Source organism: Sinohyriopsis cumingii, chromosome 11 (genome assembly GCF_028554795.1).
Source record: "Sinohyriopsis cumingii isolate HCF-2022 chromosome 11, ASM2855479v2, whole genome shotgun sequence".
Taxonomy (NCBI): Eukaryota; Metazoa; Mollusca; class Bivalvia; order Unionida; family Unionidae; genus Sinohyriopsis; species Sinohyriopsis cumingii.
This window is the reverse complement of record NC_142971.1, coordinates 21040420-21060327: the sequence shown is the minus strand read 5'-3', so window position 1 is coordinate 21060327 and position 19908 is coordinate 21040420. Positions and strand designations below refer to the sequence as shown.

General features: G+C 36.8%; 1 protein-coding gene across 2 annotated transcripts in view; it reads right to left on the bottom strand.

The window, feature by feature from the left end:
• The window catches only part of LOC149787723 (transcriptional adapter 3-A-like), a 44659-nt gene that overhangs the window by 23340 nt on the left and 1411 nt on the right, over nucleotides 1–19908 (bottom strand). For both annotated transcript variants that reach the window (XM_089973924.1, XM_089973926.1), the window contains exons 2-5: nucleotides 15249–15385; nucleotides 14571–14728; nucleotides 11629–11784; nucleotides 1762–2020 (exon numbers count right to left, since the gene is read on the bottom strand). In XM_089973924.1, the coding sequence (XP_089830050.1) occupies nucleotides 1762–2020; nucleotides 11629–11784; nucleotides 14571–14728; nucleotides 15249–15385 (710 nt within the window). The remainder of the gene's footprint in view (nucleotides 1–1761; nucleotides 2021–11628; nucleotides 11785–14570; nucleotides 14729–15248; nucleotides 15386–19908) is intronic.

Genomic DNA, 19908 nt, shown 5'->3' with positions numbered 1-19908 from the left:
CACATCAATACAACTTTCCATTTAGGACAAGCAGTAGTACCAAGACTTTTAATATGGCTGTGCTGCATCCATATTGGATATCAGATTGGTACCATTTCAATTAGTATCAACTAGACATCATTAGAAAGCTTTGGTGAAAACCCCATGTCAACATGACTTTTCATTTAGCATGAGCAGCTCTAAGAAAATTTTCAAGATGACTAAAATCATAGCCATATTTGATGTCAGATTGGCACCATTTTCATGTAGGACCCAACAGACATCACAAGAAATCTTCTAGTGAAAACCCCAGGTCAATACAACAATCCATCTTGGATGAGTAGCAACAAGATTTTCAATAAGGCTGCCATGAAGACCATGTTGTCATATAGAGTATATTGCCATGTAGACCATATTGCCATATAGACCATACTGCCATGCAGACCATATTGCCAGGTAGACCATATTGCCATGCAGACCATATTGCCATGTAGACCATATTGCCATATAGAGCATTTTGCCATATAGAGCATATTGCCATGTAGACCATATTGCCATGCAGACCATATTGCCAGGTAGACCATATAACCATGCAGACCATATTGCCATGTAGACCATATTGCCATATAGACCATATTGCCAGACAAAACATTTTATTTTGGAGCAAATAGACATGATAAAAAAGTTTTGAGTGAAAACCCAATATCAACATGACATTCTCTTCAGGAGGAAAAGTGATAACATGAATTTCAAGATGGCTGCTGTGGTAGGCATACTGGATATCCAAGCAGCACAATTTTAATTTAGGACCCTCTGGGTCTTGGGGTGAATGTGTGTATCAAGTTTCATTGCTATCCTCCAAGTAAGGAGTAACAACAGCAAATTGTGCTACTGGATGGATGGACTATAGATGAAGGAAGGAAGCTCTTCTGGCCTCTGACCAGTAAAGAAGACAATATATTCACATTAGGTAAATAAAATAATTAATTAGTGTAAACTGAACAACAGTGGTCATTAACTTATACTTGCACATATTAAATAAGGGAATGTTTGTTACAGAGTTCACTGTAGCAAATATCACTCCGATTACATTTTAGCAAAAATACTTAACCAATAGGATTGTATAAGATATTATTTCAAATATGTCACAAGTAAAAGCTATTACCCTCTTTCTGTATTGGATTGTACAAGCTATTCTCTAAATAAGGTAATAAATGGATATTAATACCATAATACTGTAAAGGGCTGTACATGATATTACTCTAAATAAAGGCATAAGTGAATAGTATTACCATCTTTCTGTGAAGGACTATACATGCTATTACGCTAAACAAGGTCAAAAGAGAATGCTAGTACCATCTGTCTGTAAAGGGTTGTACATGATATTAAAGTGAAAGCTACTACCATCTTTCTCTAAAGGATTGTGCATGATATTACTCTAAATGAGGTTACAAGTGAATTATACTACCATCTTTCCATATAGGATTGTACTTGCTATTACTCTTAATAAGGTCACAAGTGACAGCTATTACCATCTTTCTGTACAGGATTGTACATTACTCTAAATGATGTCACAAGAGAATGCTATTACCATTGTTCTGTTTAGGATTGTACATGATAATAATCTAAACAAGTCACAAGTGACAGCTATTACCATCTTACTGTAAAGGATTGTACATGATATTACTCTGAATAAAGGCAGAAGTGAATGCTATTACCATTTTTCCATATAGGATTGTACATGCTATTACTCTTAATAAGGTCACAAGTGAAAGCTACTACCATCTTTCTGTTCCTCATACATGTCCTCCTCAGCCCATCTTTCAGCATAGTGCTGACCCAGTGGTGGAATTTTGTAGTAGTCGGAGTCATCTTCATGGGATTTTAAGATATCTTCAAGCAGTTTCAAGTCTTCATTACTGATCTCTGCACAATATGGTTCAACTGATGCCCAAAACCGGTTTACAGCACTATTCTTTGGCAGTTTGGACAGGTCAATAGTTGGCGAGTCCACAATGTCATAATCGTGCACTTTGGAAACCTGTAATGTGTTTTGAAATTGTCTCTATATTGCTGAAAAAACAGTTTTAGTACAAAATATAACCAAAATTTAACACTGGAACTATAACAAATTGAACTTGTTCACACACTGTGTGTGAATACTATGCTAATTTTGTATTCTTATATCAAAAGACTAGATTATAAGTTAAACCTAATACAGAGGTTAAAATAAAAAGAAACTAGCAGGAAGACTTGAAAATATAGCAGGGTGGTGCTGCAGACAAAACCCCTGTATGGTATTCATTGAGTATGATTTATAAAGCCCTGAAGAACTTTTCAAGGAATTTCAAAAGTTTTTAGGCAGTATTTTGGTATTATATCTTTCAGGAAATGAACCTTCCCACATATATTATTTGGACAAACATTTTAATGTCTTGTTAAAGTTTTTATGGACTTCCAAACCTTTTCAATTTTGTCCTACATCTGTTAACTACCAGTGTTCTGCATCATCTGATTCACCCAAATGTATCATATTTTATTTATATTTGGGAAAGTACATAAATCCAGTAACAAAAATTCAAGGACCTTTCTGGGATAAAACCAAATTCAATGCCTTTTCATGGCTGTACAAATCAAAATATGTTACTTTTTTAACTTCCAGTGTTGTGCACTTTTTGATTCACCAAATTTTAACTCATTTTATATTTTCACAAATGTGTCACTGAAAAGGTTATATATTCGATTCAGTTTTAGCATTTTGTATTCCATTAGATAAATGCAAGGAGTTTTTGGCAAAATTCAAGAACTTTTCAAAGAAAAGACCAACTTTTCATTTAACTGAAGAAGTTTTCAAGGGTGGGGGCTGGTGGTTGGAGGACTCACAGTACTAATTCCACTCCAATGGTAAACATATGGAAACACTATCATATTCAAAATTCAATAACTTAAAATTTATGGGTGCTGATAATGACACCTATAATTTTTCGTGCACATCTAACCTTGGTGCAAGCTTATGTGTGGAGAACACCATATGACCCGCGGCAATTTGTTTACATACATGTGCATGAAACACGTGTTATTGATTCTGCACCAAATGAATCAGGTGCTACTTTCAGTATTGAGTACTCCTGAGTCAAGCCTGTAAAAATGCTAAAATTGCATCAGTAGAAATTTGTCAATATTTTTTTTACATTACATATAGGATAAGCTCTCAAAAGATATTTTTCCTAAAATTTTAATTTTCATTATTAACCAATTATGGACCACCAAACCTGTAAATACTCTATTATTTCTTCATCCATTTCTAGACTGGTTCACAGTTCTTCAGTATAATTAGTACCGTGTGTCCTATAACCAGATTTAATTTTTTTGGAAAAAGTTGTATTTTACTCCTAGATATTAGAGCATAATTGTAAGAAAGAATTGGCCATGCTTGTGCATGGATAATAGTGCAATAGCATTTTATGTGATACCAATATCTATTGTTAAATTGCATCCGCATTACATGTTGCTGTGTTGTATTGTACTTATTAATGGCTTATTCTTGTTATTAAAATAATTGTTTTCTGCCTTTGTATCTTCATGTTATCTTTCTATGGCATGCATGCTACACAAAAGAAACACAAGCATGCTGACATCAGCAAGTATGACATCACAGGGTATCAAATTACATGACGCATTGTATTTTCATCTCTCACTGGCTATAAGACAAGTTTTAAATGTTTTAAATTTCAAAATTGCATTTCTTTTCTTGCTGACTCTCACAGAAATAGATACAGTGCATCCCTATTCACATCAATCAAACAAAACAAATAAGTGTGCCACATGACAGGTCAAAATGATAAGAGGCCATTGCCCTTTTGTGACTAAAACAAATACACACACCCATGAAGCATCAAGAGATGCTGACATTCCAAACTTATTTAAACTATCATCACATGTGATTCATGACCCCCAAATGTTAATAAAAAGGTATAAAAGCCAAGAAAGAGTTCCATAAGCTTCATTATACTGAATAATTAAATAACATAGTGCTACTTTTTAGTATAAAACTATGGGGAAGGGTGAATAAGCAAAGAATAGACAGAGTAATTTCTTCAAGCCTGGTAATGTTCCCCACAACAAGGAGGGGGAGGAATGTGTATCAACCCAAATAACACATCAACATGAGGTATGTTACATAAGGACAACAAGAGACAAATTTGAAAAAGCTATCCAAAGTTCCTATAATGCTGACATTGATGTTGGAGACAGAAAGTGTATGCACAAACTGTTATGACTCAAGCTATTAAGTATGCTGGAGGTGGAGAAATGTGTGAAAAACTTTGCTATGCCAAAACAAGTTCATGTCTCTATGCAATATGCAGACACTGATAAAAATTGTTACTGAATACACTACTTCTTAAATTTAAGTAATAGAACTGAATTGCATATTGAAGTTGTCTAATACATAAATATATACCTACATTTACCCAAAGCTCATAAAAAGTTAAGAAAATGTCTCAAAATCATTACTGTGGCTACTTTCCACTATAAGCAGTGTTAAATTACTTACTTTTTAATATAAAGCTGAAAAAATGCATACATTATTGAACAAAAGAGAAACAAAGCAAACATTGCAATCACTCAATTACAGTCAAAGGGGAGGTAATACACCTTGATTTGGCAAACCAAATAGCAAGCTCTAATTTACAGCTAAATGATTCCTTACTATTACTTGATGGTAAGAACAGAGCAATGTAGGTTTTATAAATAGCTTTTGTTTCAAATATGAAAGCATACTTCTGACATGAAGCTTGTTTTCATTTATTCACAACAACATATATGGTGAACAAAACACATATCGCTTAGTGCACGCAGTAATCAAATGCTGAGATTTGGAATAATGTGTTCTGAGACCACAAGTTGCAACACCCTGAGTATAAAGGTTTTCTATCATGGGACTTGGTACATGAAGAAAAAAGAGATCTGGTTTGGTGGGAGAGAGCAGTATGTTCACCATGCAGTTATACATCAAGAATGTTTCAACTGTATGAAGAGAGGTTGGGGAAGAAAAACAGCCTGTGTAAAGAATGCAATACAGATAGGACTTTTGCAGACTTATATTGGGAATGAAGGGTTGAAAACTATTATTTTAAGTGAAAATATCCCTCCCTGCTCCCTCAACAAAAGGAATGCAGAAAAGTTCCAATACTGTTTGCCCAAAAATGTAATGTACCAATATGAGAAACATGCTGAACATAGAATAGGTGTCAAGGAGTTTAATTCTAGGATAAGAAATAAGACCGATATAATTGATATTCAATGTGACTCGACATATAATAATTCAATTTACAGGTTGAGGCAATGCAGCATGTGCAGTTTTGTGCACAGTCCTTATTTTTACAATGTTCTCTGCTTTGATCTGCTGAGTGTGTCTCTAAAGTTAAATGATCAGTACTGATACATAAGTGATTGTGACATAAGTGGCTTACATATAAAATCTCCCCCACCCCCACCCCCTTTTGGGGAATTGTTGCATGTGTTAAATGGTATTTAACCATATAGGCCAATCTATGGGTACCATCATATGAAATTCTGCCATCAGACCATACTATGCTCTTTTCCCTATGGCCTGAGCTATCTACTTCCACTCTCCAGTGTATAAAACCATCCCCATCTGTCTTTTGTATAGAATTTTTCTCCAAAATCACATGCAAACCACGATAAAAAGTCTCCATTATGATTGTCATATGTAAAAACCACCAAATTGATACCCTGTATGCAAGAGGCAACCATGGAAACAACAAGCTCCTATTATGGTATAGGTCGCATATAGGACTCACGGTACTAATTCCACTCCAATTGTAAACATATGGAAACACTATCATATTCAAAATTCAATAACTTAAAATTTATGGGTGCTGATAATGACACCTATAATTTTTCGTGCACATCTAACCTTGGTGCAAGCTTATGTGTGGAGAACACCAATGACCCGCGGCAATTTGTTTACATACATGTGCATGAAACACGTGTTATTGATTCTGCACCAAATGAATCAGGTGCTACTTTCAGTATTGAGTACTCCTGAGTCAAGCCTGTAAAAATGCTAAAATTGCATCAGTAGAAATTTGTCAATATTTTTTTTACATTACATATAGGATAAGCTCTCAAAAGATATTTTTCCTAAAATTTTAATTTTCATTATTAACCAATTATGGACCACCAAACCTGTAAATACTCTATTATTTCTTCATCCATTTCTAGACTGGTTCACAGTTCTTCAGTATAATTAGTACCGTGTGTCCCATAATAGTCTTTGTGTATCAACTCAAGTTAAACCATCTTTCCTTGATAGAAAATGTTTAAAAAGTTTTGTAAAATTCATATTGATATTTCAGATCTCAGGATATTTTTCCAGGATATTTTATGGATTCCAATCATATCAATAATAAGGAAAATGAAGATTGGGGGGTGGGGGGGGGGCAGGAAACTAATTTTAATGATCTCATACTTGTATGTTGCCACTGCATAGCTGCTGCTTTTCCAGGAGGAAACTACACTGCCTACAAGACGAAATTTGTCATTCTGTTAGAGTGAAACAGATGATTGCAGAACAATGGATTGCCCCTGGAGCACCATACACATTCTTGCCCATGTGTACTGCCCTTTCATTCTTTACCATGGGAGCAACCTAACCTAATGGGTCATCAATGCAGGGTTGGAGGAGGGAATCTGGCAAATGCAACAGTATTACATTAAAATTAGTTTTACCTATGTCCCCCCAAAAAACTACATTTTAATATCAATAATACTATACCTGTTGCTATTGCATAGCTGAATTTTTCAGTTTAGTGGGAGGCTGACGATCCCTTAACTAGCAAATAAAAACACACACATGTGGAGTACTTATACTCTCTGAAGAGTAGGGGACTCCTGCAGGATGGAATCCACATTGGCTACTTTCTATGTGATGATAATTGGGCCCAGTGAGAAAATGCCTTCACTATCCTGCCTTCTCCCCTTAGATGCTACCAAATAAAAACATAAACCCCCAACTGGATATCAAAATCTATCTTGATCATCCCCAGCACAAATATGACTGTGACTGGAGATCTCAATGAGGCATGGAGCATGTGATAGAAGCTGGCTTTTTGCTAAAAGTCCTGGTTGGCAAAGGACAGAAAGTGACTCATAATTCCCAGTGAACTTGATACAGCCCTGCTCTATGAATATGGAAAGAAAACCATCTTGAGGGTAAGATTCTTTAAGTAAGCATCATCCAGGTTCATGTGGCTTATTAACAGACCACAGGATGCAAAAAAAGATTCCACTAAGGCATTAGAGAGCAAGACACTGGTCGTTGCAACCTGAAATATCTAATCAGGTCTGCTAATTGAAAATCTGTCCCAATGCCTGGGCCTTTTGAAAATTTGAGTATTGAAAAGTGCTGCTCAACAGCCCTATTTGTTTGGTTTGGTGTTACATGGCACAGCAACATGAGTAGGTTATCTAGTGCCGGGGTAACTGGACTAAAGTGCCTTGCCCAAGGACCCAACATGGTAGCTGACCCAGGCTTCCTATTGCACGATTCAAACCTGCAACCTTTCAGTCATGGGTCTGGCATGCTAAGCAGAAGCAAACAGATTGTCCACTTCAGGCTAAAAGCATCAGCTGCCAATGCCCTCTGGTTCGGGACTGGCAGAATGCAAAAGAGCGCTGTAAAGCAGTCCCCCAAAGCTGGAACAAGGAGTCTGTTTAGTGTAGTGACCATTCTTTGAGGATTATTTTCCCTTTCCTTGACAGGCTCTCCATGAAAATATTTTTTTTCTGTTGAGAATGTGGCTAACTCAGAGGCTAATTCCTTCTGAAGTTGCCCAGCAAAGACGGTTCAGAACCTCCATGCAAAGAGAATGTGCATGTGTGACTCCCTGTCTCCTAAGGTATAATACCACCGATGAGTAGTTGGAGGAGTCCATCATGCAGCTACCTTTTATTTGGTGGACACACCTAAGGGCTAAAAGCACTGCCCTCATTTCCAAATTGTTGATTTGGAGAGTAGATTCTTCTTGGGAACATAAACCCATAGGAATCAACCATTCTGGCTCTTGATGAGCACTCCACCCAGAATACAGACCTACCAACATTGAAAGAATCAAAATCAGGAATTTGCCCGCAAATCACCATTAAAAATCAGGAGGAAGGTTAAAAAATCAGGAGGTACAAAAGTAAGGTGCATATATCATGATAAAGATGTTTAGTTTTGTTATTTCAGTCCAATGTATATTGCAGATTTGCATTTCTGCAAAATTTCATCATTTATTTGCCCTTGGGTGCCAAATTAGCTAATAAGAATAGCTTCCAGGGTTGAAGCTGACAGACTGGTTCTTTGGCTGGTTGTTTTTTCTGACCATTGAGAATGCTCTCTCAACATTGCTGTTGCTGTCCGCTATTGAAAGTATTGATAGCATTACTCTTCCAAGGGATGGAAGCAACAGTTGGCCAGATCCATCCTTTTTTCCTGAGAGCAAACCACTAAAGGATCACTTACTTACTCATAAAAGTGTTGCAATGTGCCTAAATAATCTGTAGTATTGTTTAAGGACCTGGCCTTTTTCTCCAACCGAATGGAAGGAATCAACAATGATGATCTGCATAGAAAGTTTCAGCTTTACCAAATCTACAATTTTGATGCAGAATTGAATGTGGAAAGAGCTGGTCATCAGTGGCAGAATGCATGATAGGCCCCGCGAGTCAATGGACAAATTAAAGCAAACTGCTTCTTCCAATCACTCCAGTATTTTTGATCCCATTTCTTTTTCTTGGCTGATGAAAAGTCATCAGTTACTTCCTTTTCTTCTTTTTTTGCTTCTTGATGAGAAACTTATCCATTATGATGCTGAGATTTGCTGATGGAGTTGGATAAAGAGAACCACACTGTGAGACAATCTCTTTGTATTGGTGGATGAAAACTGGAAATCAAGCTGGATATGATAAAGTACTACGAAACATACCAGACACAGAAAAACCAGAAACAGAAACAGGGAAATGCAAAATGATGTATTTGTATTTAAAAAAATGTTTTTTTTATCTCGGGGAGTTAACAAATCTTGATTTCTTCTTAAAAATCGAGGAATCGGGAGATACGTCCATAAATCGGAATTTTCCCAATCTTTTCAGTAGGGTTGGCAGGTCTGTGAATATGATGCATTGGCAAGCAGGCAGCAGCAGGATATGGGGTGGAGATGGGGTGCAAGTGGACTATGGCCTGAAACTGGTCCTGAATTGTTTATGGAAATCCTGACCTACAGAAATTGGAGCATTCAAGGGGTACCTGTGAGGTTTCCATACTGCTCCAAGGAGAAACTGTAGAGGATGCAAGTGTTGCATGGCTAGTGGAACCAGGTTAGCTATGAAGTACAGGGTTTCCAGCAGTGAGAGAAAAAGTGCTAACAACATGGTCTTTACTCACTCCACCTCCAACAGGGATAGAATCTTGTTTACTCTTTCCAAAGGGTCATGGACTAATCATCCGTGAGATATTCACGCCCACATAAGCAAATTCTTGAGATGGAGTGAGCTCTGATTTTCCCTAAATTTGACAGAAGCCCCAGCTTGGTCAATATGTACCAATACTGAGCCAGATCTAGTCTGCAGGACTCTAGATGGCCATTATGCATCAATCCCAATTGGGACTGGGATATCTAGTGACCTCAACTGGGCTGAAAAATTACTCCCATGACCCTGCATGTGGGGGCAAGGTCAAACAGTAAAGCTCAAAACTGAAGACCCCTCCATCCAAGCAAAACCAGAGGTGCTTGCTATGTGGAGGAAAGATAGGATAGGGATGTGAAGGTACGCAGCCTGAACATCACTGGAAACTACCCAATCACTGGGTCTTATGGCATTCCTGACTGAGGCTGTGGTCTCCATCTTGAATGGTTCCTCCAGCAGAAATTTGTTTAGGGAGGAAAGGTTGATAATTAGATGGGACTTTCCCCACTTCTCTGGATGTCTGAACAGCACCATTTCCATTCAGGACACAACCAGACTTTTAGATGAATGTCTGTAAAAAGCATGATGGCAATCATGCTAGTAGTTTAGGAGGAGTAGTAACAGCAAACTTGTGCTAAAGCCAGTCAATAGGCTATCCCATACACTTTTCTGGTCTATGACCAGTAGAGCTAAAAAGTCATTTGAGCTAAACTGTATATAAGCACACCAAGTTCCAGTCTTCTATCTCAAACAGCTCTAGAGTTGTAAGCAGGAACCAACAAGGTAATGTTGACCTGTGGCCTTGACCTTACAAATTTGATGTCAAATATGGTATTCAACACACCAGTTAGCAGTCACTGTACTGTAAAGTTAAAGAGTAGTAGCAGAAAAAAAATTAGACTTAGACTTAGTGAATCTACATTATCCTGGTCTCTAATGGTTCTAGAGTTAGAGAGCAGTAACAAAAGTATGTGCTGACCTTAGCGCTAGATCTTAACAATATGTGAAACACAATTTTTTCCCTGATAGAGATACAAAGAAGTACCAAGTTTCCTAGCTCTATGTCGTTGTTGTTGTTGTTGTTGTAGGGTTTAACGCCATTTTTCAGCACACGATAGGCTATACATGGCGGCCAGTATTAATGGTGGAGGAAGAACCCGCGAAAACCCCGGAAAGAACCACCGACCCACGAGAAGCTACCGGCAAGCTTTCTCACATACCCACATTAGCCGAATCTGAGACTCGAACCCACGCAGACAGAGGTGAGATGGCAGTGATCCGTAACGGAAAGCGCTTTAGACCACTCGGCCACTCGGGGCCCCCCCTAGCTCTATGTCAAAAGACTGTAGATTAATGGAGCAAAAAATGAGAACAAAAATGTGGCCTAAAGTAACAAGCCATCCAGTCTGATTGCTTGGTGTGTAATGGCACATCAACATATGCAAGCCAACATAGTGCTGAGGGAATGGGAATTAAACAGGTGACCAGGACAGATAGCCCAAGGGCAGGATTAAAAAACCTGTGACCTTTGAGTTGCAAGTCTATCATATAAACCACGAGCCAATGCAGCTCCTTAACAAGGCATCCAGTTGATAAACAACAAAAGTCCACCCCTGTTCTGCAAACAGCAGTAGAATTATCAAGCAGATAAAAAAAAGTTTTAAATATTCTGTGACCCTGACCCTGACTACAGGACCTAATTGTTTTACATAATGATCTTTTCCAAATGATGTGAAGGTATATTAACTCAAATAGCTCAAAGTTGTAGTGTGGAAATTTAACAGTAAGGAAAATTTTTAAATATTGATTTCTGACCTTGACCTTCAAGATAGAATCCAAAATGTGGCATGCAACACAACTACTAATGGTGACATGCAAGTTCATATAAGCTTGCCAGTAGCTTCGCGTGGGTCGGTGGTTCTTTCCTGAGTTTTCCCGGGTTCTTCCTCCACCATTAATACTGGCCGCCATGTATAGCCTATCATGTAATGAAAAATGGCATTAAACCCCACAACAACAAGAAGTTCATAAACAAGTACACGCTGTTTTGACAATTTATCTTAAATGGTTTTAAAATTGCTGAGGAGAAAGAAATGCATGAAAGATGGATGGACAAATCAGCAGACAGATAAAAATACGTAAAATATTCCTTACTTTTCACTTCCAGCTCACCTGTGAAAGTTGTGTTGTGTTTTTGCTCTTTGGACGTCCAGGTCCTACAGGTGTTCCGCCAGAAACTTTGCCTGCACTCTTCTCCTCCTTAAATTTCTTGCTGGGTTTTTCATCTGCAACTTTACCCCGCTTTCCTGATATAGGAGTATCTAATGGCTGGAGAAAAAAAAGATGTATCACACCTGACCTTATTTTCAGTTTATAATAGTAATTCTGAATTAATAATAACAATAATAATAATAACAACAACAAATAAAACAACATTATTAATTATAAGGAGAAATCTGCACTGAGGCAATCTGTCAAGTAAGGACACAGAAAGCAATATGTATACAAGTTCTTTTTACTTAAGAAAAGTGTAACTTGATTTTTAAAAAAAAGAAGAGCTGGACTGGGATAAAGACACTGTAAACGTGTATTTGTCTATGTCCAGTTAGTGTGTATATATAGTTACAGCATAAAGATTTTGATAGTTTCCAAGTCAAGAGCCAAGAGCAAGCCACCTACTCTAAAGGCATGACGCAGGGCATGTGCTGGATGCACAACTGCATTTATCTCCTTGTGTTTATTAAATGTATACATGATTTTAACTCAATGTTCTTAAACCTTTATGTGGTTATTGGGTGAGGCTCCCTACGGTCCTCAAGTTGTGGCCCAGAGACAAATACCATACCCAGTGATTTCTATTTCTCCAGACTTTTCACACAGAGCTCCCCTCATTGGTATTTTTATGTGGGGTCATTTTCCAATGAAGGGGTGGAATGGGGGTTGCAGTTTTATATGAGAACAGTATCAAGAGACAGTATATTGCAACAAAACATGTGTCTGACAACTTTTAATGAACAAAGACAAACTTTTTAGGTTTAATACAGTTTTTCAGCACAAGAAATAAACGGCAGCCAGTAAACTCTTCCATATGTTGTAATTTGAGCCTACCGTTTCTTTGTTATAAAAAATTATATCCATATAAATATTTTAATATACATGTAATCAACAATCATCACCAACAATGGAACCTTAATGATGATGTTTTGGCTTCAGACAAACATGCTTGTGGAGAAAAGCAAGTTTAACAAATTTGATCATGCATTTTTTTCCTTAAATAGTGGCTGCATATGAAACTTCCTTATCCAATATATGGTATTGTTTACATCAGGGAGTGGGGAGAGAATGCATGTATTGTGAAAACATGAGTATAGTTTTACATGTCCTCTGCTGTCACAGGTAGATCACCTCTTTCACTCTCAAAAGTATCTTTGATTTGATATATTGTATTTTCATTTGATATGTAATTATACTGAAAACACAAGTTCATAATATATTCCAAATTTTTGCATGATGTTTAAACAGTGTGGATATACTTGTTTAGCCTACTTTTAATCAGTTTTCAGCAACTCCTCACAAACTACCTGCCCCCACTCTCCCATGCATATTGAATACATTGGTTACCCAGATACTTATCATACGATTAATGACACTTTCATCAGGCTTTGGCTGTTCTGCATTCAAGTGTTTCCTATCACAAACAAGCATTGGGTTTGCCAGCATTTGCATGTTAAAATCGTAGTGACTAGTATTCCAAAAACTTCATATCTGAATAATCAAAGAATTGCATTTATTCTTCTTAAATATTTGATGATAAAGGAACTAACAATGGTTCCAGCAACATAGGGCTTTTTGAATTAAAACAACACCAGAAAACCTAATGCTTCACTCAGTATGCAGTGTTAATAAAATTTGCACATTAAGAAGAAAGAAAACACAAAATGTAAATTTATAGATAAATAAATGGTGTACCACCATGCACTCTCTCTCTCTCTCTCTCTATCTATCTATCTAAGTATCTATCTATCTCTATTTAGCATATTACATTATTCCTGGGGTCACCAACTGTAAATCACAGCTAATTTATCAAAAACACAGCCACCCAATGGTATTCATCAGATGCGATCTGAGTCATGGAGAAGAACACGAGGTGATCAGAGCTATTCTCCACAACAAGCCACTGCAACCCCCCTGGAATGCATTGGAGATAGTGGAGAATTTTTTCCTAATCCTCCCCACTGGGATGCGTTGGAGATGGTGGAGGACTTTTTCCTAATCCTCCCCACTGGGATGCATTGGAGATAGTGGAGGACTTTTTCCTAATCCTCCCCACTGGGATGCATTGGAGATAGTGGAGGACTTTTTCCTAATCCTCCCCACTGGGAGATGGTGGAGGACTTTTTCCTAATCCTCCTCACTGGGATACTTTGGAGATGGTGGAGGACTTTTTCTTAATCCTCCCCACTGGGATGAATGTACAAACTAAAAATTACATCAGCTGTACTGCATTCATTGTGATACTGGGTCTGCACAGAGCAAATACGAAAGAGTATTTCCTTTTCAAGACATCCACATATAAGCAGTAAGATCAAGGTTCCCTGCATGATGTAGAGGGCTTTCAATATGGTTACAATCTCAGCATGTGACTGTGTAACAATGGTGGCTAAACAGAGTGCGATTATTGTAAGTAAAGATTTGTTCATGGCATCTCTTCCTAAGGCAATTGTAATTTTGCAATACTCTAACCAGTGTTATAAAATAAACATGCCTGTTACAGTGAACTTAACATCTGGCATTAGCATGTCCTGAACCAATTAGGGACAGACACTATTAAGCATGTATCAAATCTTAAATAAACATTAACACCTGCCATGAATAATGACTAACATATCCATAGGTTGCCCATACAAATTTATTTTGCATCATGATAATTGAACCCAATTATAAACCATAGTCATCAAAATCTATTTGTAGACATGCGATCACAAAACTACAATTTAGTTGTCCCAAATTGATGGGCAATGTATTCTTTTACTGTGTCCTCCTTTATGTGTGTTTGGATGTGTGCTAGATATAACCAATTAGAGACTCGTTTGATCAGTCATAACATGTTTTACTTTAATGTCTTTCTTCTCCTGCCAGTTTACAAGGATCTGGATCTCATTCTCCAGCAGTTTAAGACGTTTCCCTGCTGCTGCAAGTAATGTCTCAAGATCTGATTGGACAGAGTCCAGCTCTTCTAGGCCTATCCCATCATCTTCTGAACGCGACAAAACTGAAATAGAATCATGTAAAGGTCTGTCAAAATAAACATAGAAAAATATTTTTTAAAACCTGTATAGAATCTACATTTCTTTAATTAGGTTTCATGAGTCAAGACTAATTGCCATCATAAATGGCTGATATTCAACTGTTATGCAAAAGTTACAACCTTATCATCAACAATTAACGGCACTGAATTTTGTTACAAATCTAAATTTGCATAAAGCTAATATCATGAATTAACTTATTATTTTTGTTATTAATTTTTGAGGATTTTGTTCTTTTAGAGTATTTTAAATTCATATATGTGCTTAAGTTTCCTTCACTTATGATTACAGCATAACATCCTTTTGTTCGGTTTTAAAATTTATGGTTTAAAAAAAGCCACAAAATAAACAATTACACACCAAAAACAATAATTGTGTGAGCCCGTTTTAAAGCCAAAATTCAGTCCCATTCACAACACTAAAATTGTCTATTTTTCCCAAACTGAGTGTAAAATGTCCCACACAAAACATTTATAGTGTTCTTACTTGCTGTGTATTTAGGACTTTGCTTGATGTGGTCTACAGGTTGCAGGTCAGGGAACTGCAAGGGGCAGTCTTTATCTGCTATTGCCTTTCCTTTCCCCTTCATTTGGCCTTTGGCTATCAACTCTCCAAGAAATTGCCTATAACAAGTAATAAAAATATAGATGTGTTATTTGGTTACAAATGGATCAAATGATAAAACTAATATATATATATATATATATATATATATATATATATATATATATATATATATATATATATACACACACACATATATATACCCACACATACATACATATATAGGCATTTTAATTAGATTTTGAAAACAGAAATTACAAGTACCATTATTTACCTAATATCCAGATAAAAAGAGATAATTACTTTTCTCTTCGTTCAGGTAATTTATATAATAATGAAAACTATCACTTCACCACAATAATCTTGTCTGGAAAGTTATTATCTCTATTTCTGGGATTATGTAACAATACACCCGTTTTTTATGCTAAACTAGGCTGCTTGCCAGTAAAGAAAACTTTTATAATAGTGCTTCAGCATTTCCATTCACAAATATAGAATTGAGGTTGCTCTTCTGTGGTTAATTTTTCTTTTCTTTGTAAAACTATGTTTATTATGTAGTGTCATTGGTGGCGAGTATGAACTGTGTCCAAGTATCCAACAGCCCTACATTATATTTCTATAAACTCTTGGAAGGTTCACAAATGGTGGAACATATTATGTTGCCCAACTTGATTACATCTGATTACATGGACCATTTCATTTTATTTCCATGGGGAGCAGGTCCATGGAAATTTATTTTATTTTTACCTCAAGACACTATCATTATATTTCAAACAGCATATAATAAATTATTAGGTCTTTTTTCTTTTATTATTCTGAGCAACAATTTTTCATTCAAATCCCCCCCACCTTTAACTTATCAGTCCCTAACGTATTAACAAAATCAAATGATTAAAGCAAAACAAGTCTGAACCATCGCTAGAAATTTATCCATGAATGTGACCCAGATTATAATAACATATGCAACTAATGATTTGAATGTGTTTTAATATGAAATCTGTGTAGATACCTATAAGTTGTTTTACTGTACTATGTCTTTTAGGTTAGATGCCGTACTTTGAAAATAGCCTTAGTAAGACTTTTCATTTCGATTGCTTAAATTGTTCTTCATAGGTGTAGCAGGTATGCACCAATCAGTCAGTATTATTGTAAGTTGCAGACATCAAATTTAGCTTGCATGTGATATCCTCCTATGCCAGTTCCAAATATCCTGCATCAAGTAATAGATAAATAATGGTCACGCATGGTTGCATGCAACAACTCATGTAAATCACCTAACCTTATCTGAATTTTGATTCTGCTTGATACTCCCAAAACAATTCATTTCTGATTATTACTATGAGGCACAAGTCATGAGAGAGCTGACTAAAGAAAGCTAGTACAAGAAACTGCAACTTATAAATATAACTTCTTCAAAATGTTTCCCACCACCCAACCAACAAGTTGTTATCTGCCATTTTTATTTTATGACATTTCTGGTGGCTAAAACAATTTTTGCAAGCCACGATTTGTGCTGGAACATCAGAAATTTAAATTGTTGATGCATGCATGGAAGGCAGCATCACCCCAAGGTAAGAGTAATGTATTGAAACCTTCAAGACAGTGAGGACTATATCACTAGGAATTGACAAATGCTTGAGGAGTAGCTGATGTTACTCCTAAAATTGGGGTGATGCTGCTTTCCATGCATGTCAGCAATTTAAATTTCAGGTCAATAACTGATGGATACACAGGTGTTCTGTTCAGACAGGGATTAATACTAAATAGTGTCCTGAAGGATTTAATGCCATGGCTCAAAAGAAGAGCGATTTTATTTACTGTCCAAATAAAAAGGACGGTCAAAATAAATTTATGATTACTTGAATCACGATGGTTCATGAGAACAAAACGCTGAAAACTCCAGCACAAATAATACCAAGCACCATTGGTTTCCGCTGCCAATAATGTTGGAAAAAAAGTTGGAGAACAACTTGTTTGACCCCACCCACCCCATGATTTTCTTATAACTTGTAACGTTCATCAAATCTAATCCGTGTTGTGATGTGAATGCAAATTACGAAAATATAAGCTCTAAAGAGTTATTCTACCAAAAGTCTTTGTATGCATAATTACAGCACCAAACAGTCTGGGTGTGTTTTTTGGGCTATTGTACATACTATGTATACAAGTCAGTTGTAGTTACAAGCTGTGCTTGTGATGATTGATCTACCAGACTTTTTGATGATTTTGTATATATAATAGCAGATTAAAGAATAATTTCTTTTTTCCTTTGAATAGCAACTGTAGTTTGTAAAACCTGTGTACAGTGCTTCTATGGTTGTAGTCATTAATGCCACAGCAGGTTTCAGGACACTTGTTTTCCTTCAAGAATGCCATACATTTGCACTGCATTTAAGTTACATGCTGACATGCAATATGTAACAATAGCAACGTAACTAGGGGGGCTTCAGTTGGGCAGAGTGTCACCATCTCACTATCTTTTTGTACAGAGAAGGGTACCCCTCTTCACGGGGCTCCCATTCTTTTAACTTGGATAATTTCATGAATAGCAGAATCATTTTATGTCATAACCTGCACAAAGGAAACCGTTTGGCTTTTCTTTTAAAATGTATGTTATGGTAAGAATTTGATATGGCTCAGAGAAAATTTTCATGAAAAATCCACAAAACATGTGGATCATGGAGGGTTTCATGTGGGAGGGGTTTTATTTATGTCTAAACATAGAATGTGCCAAGAATATTTTGGTACTTATCTTCATTTCATGGGAATATAGTTGTATTATAACATACCCTCTGTCGCATGTTTACCTGGAAATGCATGTCAGTTCTCTCCCTTGAGCACCTGGCAGAGGTAACAAGCGCAGAATCAGACGTTTTATCAATAAAGTACAACAAAATCTGTGACAACATGAAATCACCTTATCTATACAATCAATACATGTATACATATAATTAAGGTAGATTAAGGTGATTTATTGTAAGGTACTTTACTGACAAAATGTCAGACTCCTATGGTAGCAACTATAAGTTGCTTGCACTTGCTATGAGCAAAAACCATGAAATGGAGTATACTTTGTTTGCTAATTTGTTATTTCTGATGCTTTGACATGCTCAAAAATACTATATGCATTAACCTAATAAGAAATGTTAAATCTGGCGTGTCATCCCTACAATATGTATGCTGTTTCTTTTAGTGCATTGTTAGGGTATTGATTTTTTTGTCCGGTTATACCGTATACTACAATTCCTACTATTAGTGTGTTATACCGTATGCCATAATTCCTACTATTAGTGTTGTATGTTAAAAACTTAGTGTTGCATTATCTTAAGAACAGCTCACAGTTAATTTTTATAATTTTTTAAAATCGACTTTAAGTAGGAGACTGACCGTTTCATTTCCGGTGGGGGAAAGGGGGGGTGGGGGGGCAATAAAATATATATAATAATAATATGCAAAAGAACGCTGTCCATATGACTTTGTTTTCAAAGTGGGAATAATGAGTATACAATTGTCGGAAGAGGAGCGTAAGTATCTTGCTGGTGTGTACACATGGCTGAGGTCGGATAGGTATGTTGGGCTAGAGTCCAACAGTGAAACGTAGCACAGAGGAAAAACTTTGTGTTTGATTCTGGATCGAATGGATAGCCAGTGTAGGGTGCAGAGCAGCAGGGAGGTGTGCTCTGATCGTGGTACTCTAAGTATGATCCGAGCAGCTGTGTTTTGAACTTTTTGAAGTTTCTGGAACAGATATTGAGATGAACCAGACATAATTGAGTTACAATAGTCTAGTCTTAAAAGTACTAATGAACACAAGTGTTTGAGTGGCATCAACTGAAAGATATTTGCGAACTGAGCTGATGGGTCTCAGCTCAAGATATGCAGCCTTGCATATGTTCATGACATGTTGGTGGGAGTACTGTCCAGAGTAACAGCTAGGTTTTGTACTGACTGTGTGAATTTAATGTTGGTGTTGCTGATATTTATTGTTTGAGGTAAAGGATATGAATGAGAAAGTCTTTGTGTTGTGCTCAGAATGGCCTCAGTTTTATCATCATTCATCTGCAGCTTGTTACATGTCATCCATGATTTCACATCAGAAATGCACCTCTCTACACCTTGGATGGTAGCATCAACTTCAGTTGGGTGGCTAGATTTGTATATTTGGGTGTCATCAGCGTACAATTGGTGAGACACTGGATGATGATCTATGACACTTGAGAGCGACTGAGTGTACAGAATGAAGAGAACAGATCCAAGAACAGACCCCTGTGGAACACCACAACATAGATCAACTGGGCTGGAGTGTATTCCATTTGCAAATACAATTTGTGTCCTGTTGACCAAGTAGGATTTGAACCACAGTAAGGCTGTATCATGAATGCCAAATACATGCTGGAGACGATGAAGTAATATATCATGGTCTACTGTGTCAAATGCTGCAGACAAATCAAGGAGGGTGAGGACAGTAATCTTTCCGCTATCCAACGCAGAGAGAATATCATTAACTACTTTTAGAAGAGTGGCAAGGGCAATATGCAGATTGTACATTGCTAAAAAGACTGTTTGAATTTAGATGAGATAC